Genomic DNA, 18,568 nt, shown 5'->3' with positions numbered 1-18,568 from the left:
CATTTAAATATTAGACCCATGGGGACACCTATACGTTTGGCTGCCAGGCGCGGCTGATCACTGTAGCCTTTTATTGTCTGAACATGATGCTTCCTTCATAGACTCAACTGAATGGAAGAAATACAGTTAAGAATTACATGGGGCTGTTTAGAAAGAAAAGAAAACGTTAAGATTGAAAGGCCAGTCTCTTTGGCAATGACAAGGAGTGGCAAGGAGGGAATTTTTAGCTAAAGAGACTCGTAGTCTAGCTAATTGAGCCCTACAGACAGACCGAATAGAGAGAGAGACTCAACCCAGCAGATAGACAGAATAGAAAGAGAGAGAGCCCTACAGACAGACCAAATAGAGAGAGAGGGAGAGAGAGTCCTACAGACAGACCAAATAGAGAGAGAGACTCAACCCAGCAGATAGACAGAATAGAAAGAGAGAGAGAGAGCCCTACAGACAGACCAAATAGAGAGAGACAGGAATAGAGAGAGAGGGAGAGAGAGTCCTACAGACAGACCGAATAGAGAGAGAGAGCCCTACAGACAGACCAAATAGAGAGAGAGCCCTACAGAGAGAGAATCCTACAGACAGCCCAAATAGAGAGAGGGAGAGAGAGTCCTACAGACAGACCGAATAGAGAGAGAGGGACCGAGAGAGAGTCCTACAGACAGACCGAATAGAGAGAGAGGGAGAGAGAGTCCTACAGACAGACCGAATAGAGAGAGAGAGAGAGAGAGAGCCCTACAGACAGACCAAATAGAGAGAGGGAGAGAGAGAGTCCTACAGACAGACCGAATAGAGAGAGAGGAGAGAGAGTCCTACAGACAGACCGAATAGAGAGAGAGAGCCCTACAGACAGACCAAATAGAGAGAGAGAGAGAGAGAGAGAGAGAGAGAGAGCCCTACAGACAGACTGAATAGAGAGAGAGAGAGAGAGAGCCCTACAGACAGACCAAATAGAGAGAGAGCCCTACAGACAGACCGAATAGAGAGAGAGACTCAACCCAGCAGATAGACAAAATAGAAAGAGAGAGAGCCCTACAGACAGACCAAATAGAGAGAGAGGGAGAGAGAGTCCTACAGACAGACCAAATAGAGAGAGAGGGAGAGAGAGTCCTACAGACAGACCGAATAGAGAGAGAGAGAGCCCTACAGACAGACCAAATAGAGAGAGAGAGAGCCCTACAGACAGACCGAATAGAGAGCCCAACAGACAGACGGAATAGAGAGAGAGGGAGAGAGAGTCCTACAGACAGACCGAATAGAGAGAGAGAGAGCCCTACAGACAGACCAAATAGAGAGAGAGAGCCCTACAGACAGACCGAATAGAGAGAGAGCCCTACAGACAGACCGAATAGAGAGAGAGAGTGCCCTACAGACAGACCAAATAGAGAGAGCCCTACAGATAGACCGAATAGAGAGAGAGAGAGCCCTACAGACAGACCGAATAGAGAGAGAGCCCAACAGACAGACCGAATAGAGAGAGAGAGAGAGCCCTACAGACAGACCGAATAGAGAGAGCCCTACAGACAGACCGAATAGAGAGAGAGCCCTACAGACAGACCGAATAGAGAGAGAGCCCTACAGACAGACCGAATAGAGAGAGAGCCCTACAGACAGACCAAATAGAGAGAGAGCCCTACAGACAGACTAAATAGAGAGAGAGCCCTACAGACAGACCAAATAGAGAGAGAGAGAGAACCCTACAGACAGACCAAATATATAGAGAGAGAGAGCCCTATAGACAGAAGGAGAAATTATCTAGTGAATAATTAGCTTTTAGCTGATATCGGCATTGTAAAGCTGTACAGCGGGCAGGAAGTTAGCCAGGCAGGCCCTGGGCTAGGGGTGTAAAGTTCACCACACCTTAGCCATTGTAGAGGTGGGTAGCAGCATTCTTTCTGTGGATCCCTCTCTCAGTCACAACAAGACAACATCTATTGATCCTGTTCCTGATCCGTGTTAGGAGGAGGAGTGGGTTCTGAGACTTCCAACTGAAAGGTAAGACCTCTGTTTCATCTGATGGGTTTTGATTGGATACCGGGCATTGTAGTGTACCTCAGGTAGCTGAATTCTAAGTGGTTGCTTATGGTCAGTAAGCACTATGCTATCTTATAAAGAACACACCCACCTTATCCTGGACACACCCACCTTATCCTGGACACACCCACTTTATCCTGGACACACCCACCTTATCCTGGATACACCCACTTTATCCTGGCAAGTCCTACGAACTGCATGTACACTACACATAGCCTATTGGATGGATAGTAACTCAGTAACTCACTGGATGTATAGTAACTCAGTAACTCACTGGATGTATAGGAACTCAGTAACTCACTGGATGTATAGTAACTCACTGGATGTATAGTAACTCACTGGATGTATAGTAACTCACTGGATGTATAGGAACTCAGTAACTCAGTGGATGTACAGTAACTCACTGGATGTATAGTAACTCACTGGATGTATAGTAACTCAGTAACCCACTGGATGTATAGTAACTCAGTAACTCACTGGGTGTATAGTAACTCAGTAACTCACTGGATGTATAGTAACTCACTGGATGTATAGTAACTCACTGGATGTATAGTAACTCACTGGATGTATAGGAACTCAGTAACTCACTGGATGTATAGTAACTAATTTACTCACTGGATGTATAGTAACTCAGTAACTCACTGGATGTATAGTAACTCAGTAACTCCTGGATGTATAGTAACTCACTGGATGTATAGTAACTCAGGAACTCACTGGATGTATAGTAACTCACTGGATGTATAGTAACTCAGTAACTCACTGGATGTATAGTAACTCACTGGATGTAAAGTAACTCACTGGATGTATAGTAACTCACTGGATGTATAGTAACTCAGTGGATGTACAGTAACTCACTGGATGTATAGTAACTCACTGGATGTATAGTAACTCACTGGATGTATAGTAACTCACTGGATGTATAGTAACTCACTGGATGTATAGTAACTCACTGGATGTACAGTAACTCACTGGATGTATAGTAACTCACTGGATGTATAGTAACTCACTGGATGTATAGTAACTCACTGGATGTATAGTAACTCAGTGGATGTACAGTAACTCACTGGATGTATAGTAACTCACTGGATGTACAGTAACTCACTGGATGTATAGTAACTCACTGGATGTATAGTAACTCACTGGATGTATAGTAACTCAGTAACTCACTGGATGTATAGTAACTCACTGGATGTATAGTAACTCAGTGGATGTACAGTAACTCACTGGATGTATAGTAACTCACTGGATGTATAGTAACTCAGTAACTCACTGGATGTATAGTAACTCACTGGATGTATAGTAACTCAGTAACTCACTGGATGTATAGTAACTCAGTAACTCCCTGGATGTATAGTAACTCACTGGATGTATAGTAACTCAGTATCAGAACTCACTGGATGTATAGTAACTCACTGGATGTATAGTAACTCACTGGATGTATAGTAACTCAGGAACTCACTGGATGTATAGTAACTCACTGGATGTATAGTAACTCAGTAACTCACTGGATGTATAGTAACTCAGTAACTCACTGGATGTATAGTAACTCACTGGATGTATAGTAACTCAGTAACTCACTGGATGTATAGTAACTCACTGGATGTATAGTAACTCACTGGATGTATAGTAACTCACTGGATGTATAGTAACTCACTGGATGTATAGTAACTCACTGGATGTATAGTAACTCACTGGATGTACAGTAACTCACTGGATGTATAGTAACTCACTGGATGTATAGTAACTCACTGGATGTATAGTAACTCACTGGATGTATAGTAACTCAGTAACTCACTGGATGTATAGTAACTCACTGGATGTATAGTAACTCAGTAACTCACTGGATGTATAGTAACTCACTGGATGTATAGTAACTCAGTAACTCACTGGATGTATAGTAACTCACTGGATGTATAGTAACTCACTGGATGTATAGTAACTCACTGGATGTATAGTAACTCACTGGATGTATAGTAACTCACTGGATGTATAGTAACTCACTGGATGTATAGGAACTCAGTAACTCACTGGATGTATAGTAACTCACTGGATGTATAGTAACTCACTGGATGTATAGTAACTCACTGGATGTATAGTAACTCACTGGATGTATAGTAACTCAGTAACTCACTGGATGTATAGTAACTCACTGGATGTATAGTAAGTCTAAATAGCACCAGAATGACAGACACTGTGGACATTCAGGTGTATTTTGTCACCAACTCATTTTATTTCTATATTATCTACTGCTTAAGTTGTGTTGTGATGCACTTTCTATATAACCCTGCTGTTGTATTAGTATTCAAACCCTTTTCTCTCCCTCCCTCCCTCCCTCTCTACTTTTCCCCAACCCTCTTTCTCTCCCTCTCCCTCCCCCTCCCCATCTCTCTCTCTCTCTCTTTTTCCCTCCCCCTTCTCATTCTTTTCCCTCCCCTCATCTCATTTACCTCCACCCTCTCTCTCTCTCTCTCCCTCCCTCTCTTTCACCTGAGGATTTGTAAGTGTTATTCTTGTCATTCACAGATCACAAACAGCCACACATTACCATTATTCTCTGGGTGCCGTTGGCAACAACCAATACAATGATAATAAAAGGTGAGCTCTCTCTTGAGAGAGAGATAATTGAGATTCTAGATTCCATTTCCTCCTCCAAATTGTTAGTTTCTAGGGTCCCTCACTCTCAGCCCCTCTCTGAGTTACCCTATAGACCAATTATGGCTGTGTGAACAGAATAGAACAGAACAGCACCCGAGTGTTTGCATAATGATGTACTGGGCCTGTTCTGTAGCAGCTGGAATACACAAACACAGGACAGTGTCCCAAATGGCACCCTATTCCCTATGTAGTGCACTACTTTGGACCAGGGCCCTATTCCCTATGTAGTGCACTACTTTGGACCAGGGCCCTATTCCCCCATAGGGTTCTGGTCAAAAGTAGTGCACTACATAGGGAATAAGCCATTTCAGATGCAGTAATACTGTAGGTTTTAAAAAGAGGAAGTTGTGTGCAACTGGTATTAATTAGGACATTTGATAACGTTTATTATCCCATTGGAGGAAATTCATGTGGTCACATGCTTTAGTAATAAATATTTACAGTGGAGGTCACTCCCATCATTCAGAAAACACTGTCAATCATTAAAGAAATATCCTTTGGTATATGATTCATTAGTCCATTGTTGATATAGTCCCCAAAATGTTTTGCAGGTCAGCAATCACATTTTCAAAATATACAGTGGGGCAAAAAAGTATTTAGTCAGCCAACAATTGTGCAAGTTCTCCCACTTAAAAGATGAGAGAGGCCTGTAATTTTCAATCAAATTTCCAAGATATATAACTTTCAAAATACAGAAACACAGCCGGTATTTTGGTCCCTTTATTTTGATCTTGTAGATGTTTTGTTTGTAGTTTCCCCACTACATTTTAACTGCAAGTGCCTGGAAGTGCCTGGAAGGAACGTCCTGTGTTACATTTATCTCTTTTGATTCTATAGATTTGCCGTCGGATCACATCTATGCGTACGCTCTGTCCAAGACTCTGATTAAAGTGTCCTCTCCTGCTACAGTGGGCCTCTACTCATCATGTCAGAACCGCATCAACATGATCCTCAGATATATAGAGGGTAGGTAGACACCACATGATCCTCAGATATATAGAGGGTAGGTAGACAACACATGATCCTCAGATATATAGAGGGTAGGTAGACACCACATGATCCTGACTCATAGAGGGTAGGTAGACACCACATGATCCTGACTCATAGAGGGTAGGTAGACACCACATTATCCTGACTTATAGAGGGTAGGTAGACACCACATGATCCTGACTCATAGAGGGTAGGTAGACACCACATGATCCTGACTCAGATAGAGGGTAGACACCACATGATCCTGACTCATAGAGGGTAGGTAGACACCACATGATCCTGACTCATAGAGGGTAGGTAGACACCACATGATCCTGACTCATAGAGGGTAGGTAGACACCACATGATCCTGTCTTATAGAGGGTAGGTAGACACCACATGATCCTGTCTTATAGAGGGTAGGTAGACACCACATGATCCTGTCTTATAGAGGGTAGGTAGACACCACATGATCCTGACTCATAGAGGGTAGGTAGACACCACATGATCCTGTCTTATAGAGGGTAGGTAGACACCACATGATCCTGACTCATAGAGGGTAGGTAGACACCACATGATCCTGTCTTATAGAGGGTAGGTAGACACCACATGATCCTGTCTCATAGAGGGTAGGTAGACACCACATGATCCTGACTCATAGAGGGTAGGTAGACACCACATGATCCTGACTTATAGAGGGTAGGTAGACACCACATGATCCTGTCTCATAGAGGGTAGATACACCACATGATCCTGTCATATAGAGGATCCTGTAGATAGACACCACATGATCCTGTCATAGAGGGTAGAGGATAGATACAACATGATCCTGTCTTATAGAGGATAGATACACACAATATGATCCTGTCATATAGAGGGTAGGGTAGACACCACATGATCCTGTCTCATAGAGGGTAGGTAGACACCACATGATCCTGTCTCATAGAGGGTAGGTAGACACCACATGATCCTGTCTTATAGAGGGTAGATACAATATGATCCTGACTCATATAGGGGGTAGACACAACATGATCCTGTCTTATAGAGGGTAGATACAACATGATCCTGTCTTATAGAGGGTAGGTAGACACCACATGATCCTGTCTCATAGAGGGTAGGTAGACACCACATGATCCTGTCTTATAGAGGGTAGGTAGACACCACATGATCCTGTCTCATAGAGGGTAGGTAGACACCACATGATCCTGTCTCATAGAGGGTAGGTAGACACCACATGATCCTGTCTCATAGAGGGTAGGTAGACACCACATGATCCTGTCTCATAGAGGGTAGTTACACACAATATGATCCTGTCATATAGAGGATAGATACAACATGATCCTGTCTCATAGACAGTAGATACAACATGATCCTGTCTCATAGAGAGTAGATACAACATGATCCTGTCATATAGAGGATATATACAACGACGATATTCATCTACGCAGGATGCTCAGTGTTAGAAAGTAGCCCTAACGCCCAGAGCTAGAATGAATATATCCTTATCTCGCTGTTCTCTTTCTCTTTCTCTCTCTCTCTCTCTCTCTTGCTCGCTCGCTCCTTAACTAGTCCACATGGAGCAGGAGGCAGAGAGGAGGGAGCAGAGTTACCAGGGCAGGTCCAAGCCTCGTTCCGTCAAAGCCTCCATCACTGGTCTCCTAGCTCTGATCTGCAGGCTGCTGTTCTACCGACCCGTCTGGACCGAGGAGAACCAGCGACGACAGAATGTCCGGTTCATCTATGTTCGGTTCTCCGCATGGCACTTCGCCGGGAGTGACCTCCTCTGGGCGGGGCTGGTGATGAGACTGTGCCTGGCACTGCAGGAGAGCTTCGGGAAACTTCAGGTGGGTTACCTAGAGGTTAGAGGTTAACTTCAGGTAGGTAGCCTAGAGGTTAGAGGTTAACTTCAGGTAGGTAGCCTAGAGGTTAGAGGTTAACTTCAGGTAGGTAGCCTAGAGGTTAGAGGTTAACTTCAGGTAGGTAGCCTAGAGGTTAGAGGTTAACTTCAGGTAAGTAACCTAGAGGTTAGAGGTTTACTTCAGGTAGGTGACCTAGAGGTTATAGGTTTACTTCAGGTAGGTGACCTAGAGGTTATAGGTTTACTTCAGGTAGGTGACCTAGAGGTTAGAGGTTGACTTCAGGTAGGTGACCTAGAGGTTATAGGTTGACTTCAGGTAGGTGACCTAGAGGTTATAGGTTTACTTCAGGTAGGTGACCTAGAGGTTGACTTCCGGTAGGTGACCTAGAGGTTATAGGTTTACTTCAGGTAGGTGACCTAGAGGTTGACGGTCTCCCTCATAAAATAGATCCTTTGACCTCAACAGGACTTCCTGTATAAATAATGGTTAAATCCAATAAGAGATGAGAGCTTTGTCAGTTCCAAACCCAGTTCTGACTGGAAACATCAAGATAACGGACAATAAAGTCTTCTTCTTGTTCTTCAGCTGGGTCTGACTACCGCGTGGCGCAGCCTAGAGGTTAGGAGGATGAGGTGAGGAAGAAGGTGATTGAAAACACATCGTCAGAGTGGAGATCTAAGAGTTCTGCTGTTTCCCCCTCTGGTCCCTGGTCCTGGCCGTGCTGCTGGCTGCTCTCACAGTCCTCGTCTTCCTGGTGAGAATCAGAAGGTTGTTAGAGGCTGCTTCCCAAATGACACCCTTTTGCCTTCAATGTGCACTACCTTGGAGTAAAAGTAGTGCACTATGTAGGACTTCAGGGTTCCAACCAGGGATAGAACCATAGTAACAAGGTCCATTAATGTTCTAGTATCCCATAATATGTTTAGCGTAAACGAGGAAGAATTGTAAACAAAGGGACCAGTGAAGCAAGGTGATACAATATGACTACGAGTGAGGGAATCTTTGGCAGCATGAAACAGTTCACCAATCAGCATTAAGATGGAAAAAATAACACATTCATTGTGAATTTCAGCGGACAAGTCAGTGAACACGGAGTAGGACGTTGTCCTGACCTTGTGTTCCTGCACCTATAGGTGAAGTATGGCTTCCCGGAGTTTCCAGACTTTGAACTGGACGGACTGGGATCCGGAAACGGAACAGGAGAAGAAGAAGGTCTGACTGAAGCCCAAACAGCCGGGGTGTTGGAGGGCCTGGTCGTTCGCTGTCTTCAGGGCTTCCTGCAGCAGCAGCTTTACGATTCATCTTCCAGATGGGAAAGAACCTCATCTTCAACCAGGACCTGAACGTCCGTGGCGCTGGACCCTGGAGGGTCAGCGGCCAACTGGGGTTCATGAACGAGGTGAGGGAGGATATAATGGCACCCTATTCCACTACCTTGGAGTAAAAGTAGTGCACTATGTAGGGAACAGGGATAGTTCAAGGTCCATTAATGTTCTAGTATCCCAGAGGCACTACTTTAGACCAGGGCCCTATGGCACCCTATTCCCTACATAGTACACTATTTTAGATCAATTCACCAACTTTTGACCAATGAAACAGCTCCCAACCTGCTTTCTCCAACTTTTTATCTTTCTTTCTCTCTCACTCTCTCTATCACCTTCTCTCACTCTCTCAGCATCTCTCTCATGGAAAAAACCTAACTCTCATTCTTGTTTCTCTGCCTCTGTCAGTCTCTCTCACTCTCTCTCTGTCCTCTCTTTGTCCCCTCCTCCTCTCCCAGGTGAGGAAGGGCTGTGGCTGTTTCCAGGTTCATCCTGTTCATGGAGGTGTTTGAGCAGAGGAGGATCCGCGTGGTTCTGGAGATCACTAACCTGGACCGATGTGCTCCTAAGAAGATCGTTGGTGTCCTGGATGCTATCAGTATACTGCTCTCTGATGAGGAGTCCCCCTTTATCTCTCTGCTGGCAGTCAACCCTGAGGTCCTGGTTCAACAGGTACATATTATAATATCAGTCAACCCTGAGGTCCTGATTCAACAGGTACATATTGTGGTATCAGTCAACCCTGAGGTCCTGGTTCAACAGGTACATATTATATTATCAGTCAACCCTGAGGTCCTGATTCAACAGGTACATATTGTGTTATCAGTCAACCCTGAGGTCCTGGTTCAACAGGTACATATTGTGTTATCAGTCAACCCTGAGGTCCTGGTTCAACAGGTACATATTATAATATCAGTCAACCCTGAGGTCCTGGTTCAACAGGTACATATTATATTATCAGTCAACCCTGAGGTCCTGGTTCAACAGGTACATACTATATTATCAGTCAACCCTGAGGTCCTGGTTCAACAGGTACATATTATAATATCAGTCAACCCTGAGGTCCTGGTTCTGGTTATTATATTATCAGTCAACCCTGAGGTCCTGATTCAACAGGTACATATTGTGTTATCAGTGAACCCTGAGGTCCTGGTTCAACAGGTACATATTGTGTTATCAGTCAACCCTGAGGTCCTGGTTCAACAGGTACATATTATAATATCAGTCAACCCTGAGGTCCTGGTTAAACAGGTACATATTGTGTTATCAGTCAACCCTGAGGTCCTGGTTCAACAGGTACATATTATAATATCAGTCAACCCTGAGGTCCTGGTTCAACAGGTACATATTGTGTTATCAGTCAACCCTGAGGTCCTGGTTCAACAGGTACATATTGTGGTATCAGTCAACCCTGAGGTCCTGGTTCAACAGGTACATATTATATTATCAGTCAACCCTGAGGTCCTGGTTCAACAGGTACATATTATAATATCAGTCAACCCTGAGGTCCTGGTTCAACAGGTACATATTATATTATCAGTCAACCCTGAGGTCCTGGTTCAACAGGTACATATTATAATATCAGTCAACCCTGAGGTCCTGGTTCAACAGGTACATATTGTGTTATCAGTCAACCCTGAGGTCCTGGTTCAACAGGTAGACTAAGAGTCGTCAGATTGATTTCTATACATACGAACAACAACTTACAGACAGACGCATACAAACAATGGTCAGACCCGCAGGCTCACACACCCATCCCTGACCACAACCCCATCCCTGACCACACCCCCATCCCTGACCACACACCCACCAGCACACCCCCACCCCTGACCACACCCCCAGCCCTGACCACACCCCCATCCCGGACCACACCCCCATCCCTGACCACACCCGGATCCCGGACCACACCCCCATCCCTGACCACACCCCCATCCCTGACCACACACCCATACAGGACCACAATGGTCACCACACCCCCACCCCTGACCACACCCCCATCCCTGACCACACCCCCATCCCGGACCCCCCCGATCCCTGACCACACCCCCATCCCTCAACACACCCCCACCCCTGACCACACCCCCATCCCTGACCACACCCCCATCCCTGACCACACCCCCATCCCTGACCACACCCCCATCCCTGACCACACCCCATACAGGACCACCCCCCCCCCCCCACCACACCCCCATCCCTGACCTCAACCACACCCCCCCTCAACACACCCCCACCCCACCCCCATCCCTGACCACACCCCCAACACCCCCCACCCCTCAACACACCCCCATCCCTCAACACACCCCCATCCCTCAACACACCCCCATCCCTGACCACACCCCCACCCTCAACACCCCCCATCCCCACACACTTATCCAACACACCCCCCCCCTGACCACACCCCGATCCCCACCCCCCCTCACCACACCCCCACCCCTCAACACACCCCCATCCCCAACATACCCCCATCCCTGACCACACCCCCACCCCTGAACACACCCCATCCCTCAACACACCCCCATCCCTGACCACACCCCCCCTCACCCCCCCACCCCTGACCACACCCCCCCCGGATCCCTGACCACACCCCCATCCTGACCACACCCCCATCCCTGACCACACCCCCCCCCTTGACCCACCCCCATCCCTGACCACACCCCCATCCCTAGTGCCTGCATCATTGTTTGCCACTTGGCCTTAAATTGTGCCAATTTGTTTTCTCGTCACCCATTCTATTTCAATATTAAATCATTAGATGTTTTCATTGTGTTAATGATGGCGGATCATTTGATTTCCACGTTCTTTTTGAGTCGTTGTTTTTCCCCAAGATGAGTGATGAGAAGAGAATGGTCCAGCCCGTTGGGTATCCCCCTACACCCCATATGCCATGTCTTGAAATATGCAGACGGATTTCTACAGTTTTAATCAACAACAGCGGTCACAGAATTAAGCCGTGTGAAAGACGCTTTTTAAATTCCAGGGTTGAGTTCAGTACTAAACAGAAATATGTATATACAGTATAGTAGTAATAATAATAATAATAATACAATCTGGGTAACTGTTGGGACCCTCATGATAAGAATAAGTCACAGACAGTAAAGTATATCCTCTATAGCAGTGGTTCCCAACTCCAGTCCTCCAGTGGTTCCCAACTCCAGTCCTCCAGTGGTTCCCAACTCCAGTCCTCCAGTGGTTCCCAACTCCAGTCCTCCAGTGGTTCCCAACTCCAGTCCTCCAGTGGTTCCCAACTCCAGTCCTCCAGTGGTTCCCAACTCCAGTCCTCCAGTGGTTCCCAACTCCAGTCTTCCAGTGGTTCTCAACTCCAGTCTTCCAGTGGTTCCCAACTCCAGTCCTACAGTGGTTCCCAACTCCAGTCCTCCAGTGGTTCCCAACTCCAGTCCTCCAGTGGTTCCCAACTCCAGTCCTCCAGTGGTTCCCAACTCCAGTCCTCCAGTGGTTCCCAACTCCAGTCCTCCAGTGGTTCCCAACTCCAGTCTTCCAGTGGTTCCCAACTCCAGTCTTCCAGTGATTCCTGTCAGGACCCGGTTACGAACCCGGGTCTCCGGAGTGAGAAACAGTCACTTAACCAACTGAGCCACGAATAGTCGGCAGAACCCAGAAGATGAGGCAGACACAGCAGTACTTGAGATGGTGTATTTAATGAAGTAAAAAGTGAAGTTCTTCAGGAAAACATGTAACTCCACAACCTCAAAAGGAATTCCACAAGAACAAAGGTGGAAGGTATAGCACAAAAAGCCTCAAAAGATACTCAAAAAACAAACAAACAAGAACAAAAAAACAGAATTCCACAAGAGAGTCCACCAGGATCAACAAGAGTTCACAGAGTACTAGGGCTGGGTGCTAACATACAAACACAGAGCAAAGAACTGATGAAAACAAAGGGTTTAAATACAATCAGGGGAAACGAGGCACAGGTGCAAATAATAATGGGGATCAAGGGAAAACAAAAGGTCAAAAGGCACAATGGGGGCATCTAGTGACCAAAAACCGGAACAACCCTGGCCAAATCCTGACAGGTTCCCAACTCCAGTCCTCCAGTGGTTCCCAACTCCAGTCTTCCAGTGGTTCCCAACTCCAGTCCTCCAGTGGTTCCCAACTCCAGTCCTCCAGTGGTTCCCAACTCCAGTCTTCCAGTACCCAGTGGTTCCAGTACTCCAGTGGTTCCAGTACTCCAGTGGTTCCCTCCAGTCCTCCACTACCCCCAACAGTGGTTGGGAACCACTGTTTGGGGTACTAGATTACTGGAGTTGGGAACCACTGTTGGAGTACTGGAGGACTGGAGGGAACCACTGTTGGGGTACAGGAGGACTGGAGGGAACCACTGTTAGGGTACTGGAGGACTGGAGGGAACCACTGTTGGGGTACTGGAGGACTGGAGGGAACCACTGTTAGGGTACTGGAGGACTGGAGGGAACCACTGTTGGGGTACTGGAGGACTGGAGGGAACCACTGTTGGGGTACTGGAGGACTGGAGGACTGGAGGGAACCACTGTTGGGGTACTGGAGGACTGGAGGGATCCACTGTTGGAGGACTGGAGGGAACCACTGTTGGGGTACTGGAGGACTGGAGGGATCCACTGTTGGAGGACTGGAGGGAACCACTGTTGGGGTACTGGAGGACTGGAGGGATCCACTGTTGGGGTACTGGAGGACTGGAGGGAACCACTGTTGGAGGACTGGAGGGAACCACTGTTAGGGTACTGGAGGACTGGAGGGAACCACTGTTGGGGTACTGGAGGACTGGAGGGAACCACTGTTGGGGTACTGGAGGACTGGAGGGAACCACTGTTGGGGTACTGGAGGACTGGAGGGAACCACTGTTGGGGTACTGGAGGACTGGAGGGATCCACTGTTGGGGTACTGGAGGACTGGAGGGAACCACTGTTGGGGTACTGGAGGACTGGAGGGAACCACTGTTAGGGTACTGGAGGACTGGAGGGAACCACTGTTGGGGTACTGGAGGACTGGAGGACTGGAGGGAACCACTGTTGGGGTACTGGAGGACTGGAGGGAACCACTGTTGGGGTACTGGAGGACTGGAGGGAACCACTGTTGGGGTACTGGAGGACTGGAGGGAACCACTGTTGGGGGACTGGAGGACTGGAGGGAACCACTGTTGGGGTACTGGAGGACTGAAGGGAACCACTGTTGGGGTACTGGAGGACTGGAGGACTGGAGGGAACCACTGTTGGTGTACTGGAGGACTGGAGGGAACCACTGTTGGGGGACTGGAGGACTGGAGGGAACCACTGTTGGGGGACTGGAGGACTGGAGGGAACCACTGTTGGGGGACTGGAGGACTGGAGGGAACCACTGTTGGGGTACTGGAGGACTGGAGGGAACCACTGTTGGGGTACTGGAGGACTGGAGGGAACCACTGTTGGGGGACTGGAGGACTGGAGGGAACCACTGTTGGGGGACTGGAGGACTGGAGGGAACCACTGTTGGGGGACTGGAGGACTGGAGGGAACCACTGTTGGGGGACTGGAGGACTGGAGGGAACCACTGTTGGGGTACTGGAGGACTGGAGGGAACCACTGTTAGGGTACTGGAGGACTGGAGGGAACCACTGTTGGGGGACTGGAGGACTGGAGGGAACCACTGTTGGGGTACTGGAGGACTGGAGGGAACCACTGTTGGGGTACTGGAGGACTGGAGGGAACCACTGTTGGGGTACTGGAGGACTGGAGGGAACCACTGTTAGGGTACTGGAGGACTGGAGGGAACCACTGTTGGGGTACTGGAGGACTGGAGGGAACCACTCTTGGGGTACTGGAGGACTGAAGGGAACCACTGTTGGGGTACTGGAGGACTGGAGGACTGGAGGGAACCACTGTTGGTGTACTGGAGGACTGGAGGGAACCACTGTTGGGGGACTGGAGGACTGGACCACTGTTGGGGTACTGGAGGACTGGAGGGAACCACTGTTGGGGTACTGGAGGACTGGAGGGAGGGAACCACTGTTGGGGTACTGGAGGACTGGAGGGAACCACTGTTGGGGTACTGGAGGACTGGAGGGAACCACTGTTAGGGTACTGGAGGACCACTGTTGGGGTAGGAGGACTGGAGGGAACCACTGTTGGTGTACTGGAGGACTGGAGGGAACCACTGTTGGGGGACTGGAGGACTGGAGGGAACCACTGTTGGGGGACTGGAGGACTGGAGGGATCCACTGTTGGGGTACTGGAGGACTGGAGGGAACCACTGTTGGGGGACTGGAGGACTGGAGGGAACCACTGTTGGGGGACTGGAGGACTGGAGGGAACCACTGTTGGGGGACTGGAGGACTGGAGGGAACCACTGTTGGGGGACTGGAGGACTGGAGGGAACCACTGTTGGGGTACTGGAGGACTGGAGGGAACCAATGTTGGGGTACTGGAGGACTGGAGGACTGGAGGGAACCACTGTTGGGGGACTGGAGGACTGGAGGGAACCACTGCTATAAGTGTATATCTTCCAGAGCTGCATACAAGAGGGAAAAATAGAGGTCTTGTCTTGAGAAAAGCCTCAGCACCGAAATGTTGACTATTTAAATGATTTACAGTGGAAAAATGTGAATAGGGCAATAATGCAGTTTGTTTCTCTCCAACAGGTGAACTATGCAGACGGGTGCTTCAGTAAAGAAGACAGAGCCTATGCCTTCCTGAACCGCATCGTGACCCTGGCCTTCACCATACCGCCGCTCTGCCACACCTCCAAGCGCAAGGTGTTCTATATGAAATGGACACATTGTATCAAATCACTCAGCGTTTGCTGCCATTCATAATCTCTGTGATGCTTCCAAAATGTGTAAAAAAAAAAATCTATTCTCTCTCTCCATCTCTCTCCCAAGGTGTTCTACAATATCGTTAGCGGCCAATCAGAGATCACGGAAGAAGCCAAGGGTCATGGGTCAAAGGGGATCGAGCTGAGAGAGCTGGACCTGGGCAGCCCGAAGTCATCCCTCTCCTGGATCGAGAGCAGCCCCCAAACAAAGGAGACGTCAACTATTCTGACGGAGGCCAGTATTCCTTTGATAGACAACAACCACATCAAGGAGGCGCACGTGGCGTTTGCACTGAGTGAGGACGAGGCGGACAAGGCGATAGAATCAGCGCTGGAGAGCATCCTGTCCAGTAACAGAGGGAACCTCCACCACTACATCTCTGATGACACCATGTCCATGAGACGGGTCATCAACTCCATCAGGGTCACCGTGGTGCTCATGGAGGCTCTGAAGACTGAGCTGCCTCCGCCAGAGAACATCGCTGCCTGGGTACTGTAACACCCCTCTTTATGTTGTGGAGAGGGAGGGAGGGAGGGAGGGAGGGATACAAATGATAAGATTAGAAAAACGTAAGTCGGTTGAGGCGTCTGATATATCTGTTGGCCTTTACTGAAAGCATTGTGGAGATAGAAAACATGGACTGGACAAACTGTAATGATCACGACATTAGAGTAAAACATGGAATGGAATTCTAAGCGACAGTTTGTAGTGTAATGAAAACATGGACTGGACTAACAGTAAGGATCACGACATTAGAGTAAAACATGGAATGGAATTCTAAGCGACAGTTTGTAGTGTAATGAAAACATGGACTGGACTAACTGTAATGATCACGACATTAGAGTAAAACATGGAATGGAATTCTAAGCGACAGTTTGTAGTGTAATGAAAACATGGACTGGACTAACAGTAATGATCACGACATTAGAGTAAAACATGGAATGGAATTCTAAGCGACAGTTTGTAGTGTAATGAAAACATGGACTGGACTGACAGTAATGATCACGACATTAGAGTAAAACATGGAATGGAATTCTAAGCGACAGTTTGTAGTGTAATGAAAACATGGACTGGATTGACAGTAATGATCACGACATTAGAGTAAAACATGGAATGGAATTCTAAGCGACAGTTTGTAGTGTAATGAAAACATGGACTGGACTAACAGTAATGATCACGACATTAGAGTAAAACATGGAATGGAATTCTAAGCGACAGTTTGTAGTGTAATGAAAACATGGACTGGACTAACAGTAATGATCACGACATTAGAGTAAAACATGGAATGGAATTCTAAGCGACAGTTTGTAGTGTAATGAAAACATGGACTGGACTAACTGTAATGATCACGACATTAGAGTAAAACATGGAATGGAATTCTAAGCGACAGTTTGTAGTGTAATGAAAACATGGACTGGACTAACAGTAATGATCACGACATTAGAGTAAAACATGGAATGGAATTCTAAGCGACAGTTTGTAGTGTAATGAAAACATGGACTGGACTAACAGTAATGATCACGACATTAGAGTAAAACATGGAATGGAATTCTAAGCGACAGTTTGTAGTGTAATGAAAACATGGACTGGATTGACAGTAATGTTCACCACATTACAGGTCGTTCTTGCCAACCATTGGCCCTGTCGTCTCAGCTGGATCCTACAGTGTCTGGAGGACGAGCAGCAGAGAGCAGAGATCGATGACGCCGTCGGGACGGCGACAGTCGTCGACGAGTCCAAGGCTTTGTGGGAGGTCTGCTAAATGGCATATATTATTATAATTAATCAAATTCCACATTATTATTTTATATATTATTAATGCATTATTATATACATTATAATAGGTGTTCAGCGACTCGAGGATGGAGCTTCACATGATGAGGGAGGAGATCGAAGACCTGCTGGAGCAGGACGGAGATCCAGAGATGTTTGAGATGTTCCTCAAGGTGTGTGTTCCGTTTGCGCTCCGTCGAGACAGATTTGAACCAGCGACCTGTGTTTGTGTGTGCATCTCTCCAACACTTCATCTTCCAATCGTCCAGGTGCATTTCCAGTTCAGGGTGAGGGACGCGGAGAGGTTCAAGCTGACCACGGTTAACCTGGATCATTCTATCAGGAGGGAGCTGGCCCGGATCAGAGGGACCACCGGACTGAAGAATTCTGGGTGGGGAGGAACCTGGCTCCTCTCAACATCAGGACTGTTATCAACATGACCTCTGAGGACGTCTGCAAAGCGGTAGGGGGTTGGTTGTGTCCCACATGGCACCCTATTCCCTATATAGTGCACTCCATTAGACCAGGGTCCATAGCCACCTTTAGATCTCAGATAAATACATTAATGATTTTTTTTAAACCTTTATTTAACCAGGCAAGTCAGTTATGAATAAATTCTTATTTACAATGACTGTCTCGGAACAGTGGGTTAACTGCCTTGTTCAGGGGCAGAACGACAGATTTTTACCTTGTCAGCTTGGGGATTTGATCTAGCAACCTTTTGGTTACTAGTCCAACGCTCCAACCGCTAGGCTACCTGCCTCCCCAAACATGTTAAACTGAAATGTTCTTTCTATGTTCTGTATCTTTCCAAATTCCCCAAAAGCTGGCGAGGATGAACCTCCCTAAGAAGTACGCAGACATCGTCCGTAGCAATGACCTCACCGGCCAGGCGCTGGTCTTCGGTGATCCCGACGACCTCAAACAGCTGCTCCAGATGACCTTCGGGGAGTGGACGACCTTCAGACTCCACTTCCTGGGTATCGGTGGGAGGGCCCAAAGTGGAGCCAAGGCCACGTCCCTAAACCCCAAACAACTGACCAATCAGCAGTCCAAACAACCTCATTTCGGTCCCCACAGCCACGGGTCAACATTAAATCTGTCTTTTTCTTGATGCCGTGGCGAGATGGAGATGCATGATAAACGGAATGGTCTGTGTATTGATGTGTAGTACCCAT

General features: G+C 47.5%; 2 protein-coding genes across 5 annotated transcripts; both read left to right on the top strand.

Annotated features, from left to right (window-relative positions):
• The first annotated feature begins 1,864 nt into the window (after positions 1-1,864).
• LOC127919564 (NTPase KAP family P-loop domain-containing protein 1-like) lies at positions 1,865-7,897 on the top strand. Of its 4 annotated transcripts, XR_008103340.1 has the most exons (7): positions 1,865-1,989; positions 4,552-4,623; positions 5,521-5,690; positions 5,728-5,832; positions 6,076-6,145; positions 6,571-6,605; positions 6,736-7,019. XR_008103340.1 is itself a non-coding variant. In XM_052503305.1 (4 exons), exons 2-4 carry the CDS (start codon positions 4,611-4,613, stop codon positions 7,521-7,523), a joined length of 444 nt encoding a protein of 147 aa, XP_052359265.1. In that variant the 5' UTR covers positions 1,865-1,989; positions 4,552-4,610; the 3' UTR covers positions 7,524-7,897. The 4 variants fall into 4 exon arrangements, 1 of the variants encoding a protein (XP_052359265.1); XM_052503305.1 differs by lacking the exons at positions 5,728-5,832; positions 6,076-6,145; positions 6,571-6,605; positions 6,736-7,019 and adding an exon at positions 7,222-7,897 and having other exon boundaries at positions 5,521-5,649; XR_008103341.1 differs by lacking the exons at positions 1,865-1,989; positions 4,552-4,623; positions 5,521-5,690; positions 6,076-6,145; positions 6,571-6,605 and adding exons at positions 6,181-6,250; positions 6,286-6,386 and having other exon boundaries at positions 5,831-5,867; positions 6,771-7,019.
• Positions 7,898-9,328: 1,431 nt separating this feature from the next.
• LOC127919563 (NTPase KAP family P-loop domain-containing protein 1-like) lies at positions 9,329-18,355 on the top strand. Its single transcript, XM_052503304.1, has 7 exons — positions 9,329-9,505; positions 15,444-15,557; positions 15,684-16,106; positions 17,236-17,370; positions 17,462-17,563; positions 17,660-17,853; positions 18,217-18,355. Exons 1-6 carry the CDS (start codon positions 9,332-9,334, stop codon positions 17,828-17,830), a joined length of 1,119 nt encoding a protein of 372 aa, XP_052359264.1. The 5' UTR covers positions 9,329-9,331; the 3' UTR covers positions 17,831-17,853; positions 18,217-18,355.
• Positions 18,356-18,568: the final 213 nt, after the last annotated feature.

Source organism: Oncorhynchus keta, unplaced genomic scaffold (assembly GCF_023373465.1).
Source record: "Oncorhynchus keta strain PuntledgeMale-10-30-2019 unplaced genomic scaffold, Oket_V2 Un_contig_1705_pilon_pilon, whole genome shotgun sequence".
NCBI lineage: Eukaryota > Metazoa > Chordata > Actinopteri > Salmoniformes > Salmonidae > Oncorhynchus > Oncorhynchus keta.
Note: the sequence above shows the minus strand (reverse complement) of the source record. Positions and strands in the feature narration are given on the sequence as shown.

Coding starts and splice junctions, on each gene's coding strand:
- LOC127919563 (XM_052503304.1), top strand. CDS start 9,332: ATGGAGGTGTTTGAGCAGAGGAGGATCCGCGTGGTTCTGGAGATCACT. Junction 15,558..15,683: donor GCCACACCTCCAAGCGCAAG/GTGTTCTATATG, acceptor CTCTCTCCCAAG/GTGTTCTACAATATCGTTAG. Junction 17,371..17,461: donor AGTCCAAGGCTTTGTGGGAG/GTCTGCTAAATG, acceptor ACATTATAATAG/GTGTTCAGCGACTCGAGGAT.
- LOC127919564 (XM_052503305.1), top strand. Junction 5,650..7,221: donor GATCCTCAGATATATAGAGG/GTAGGTAGACAC, acceptor CTCCTTAACTAG/TCCACATGGAGCAGGAGGCA.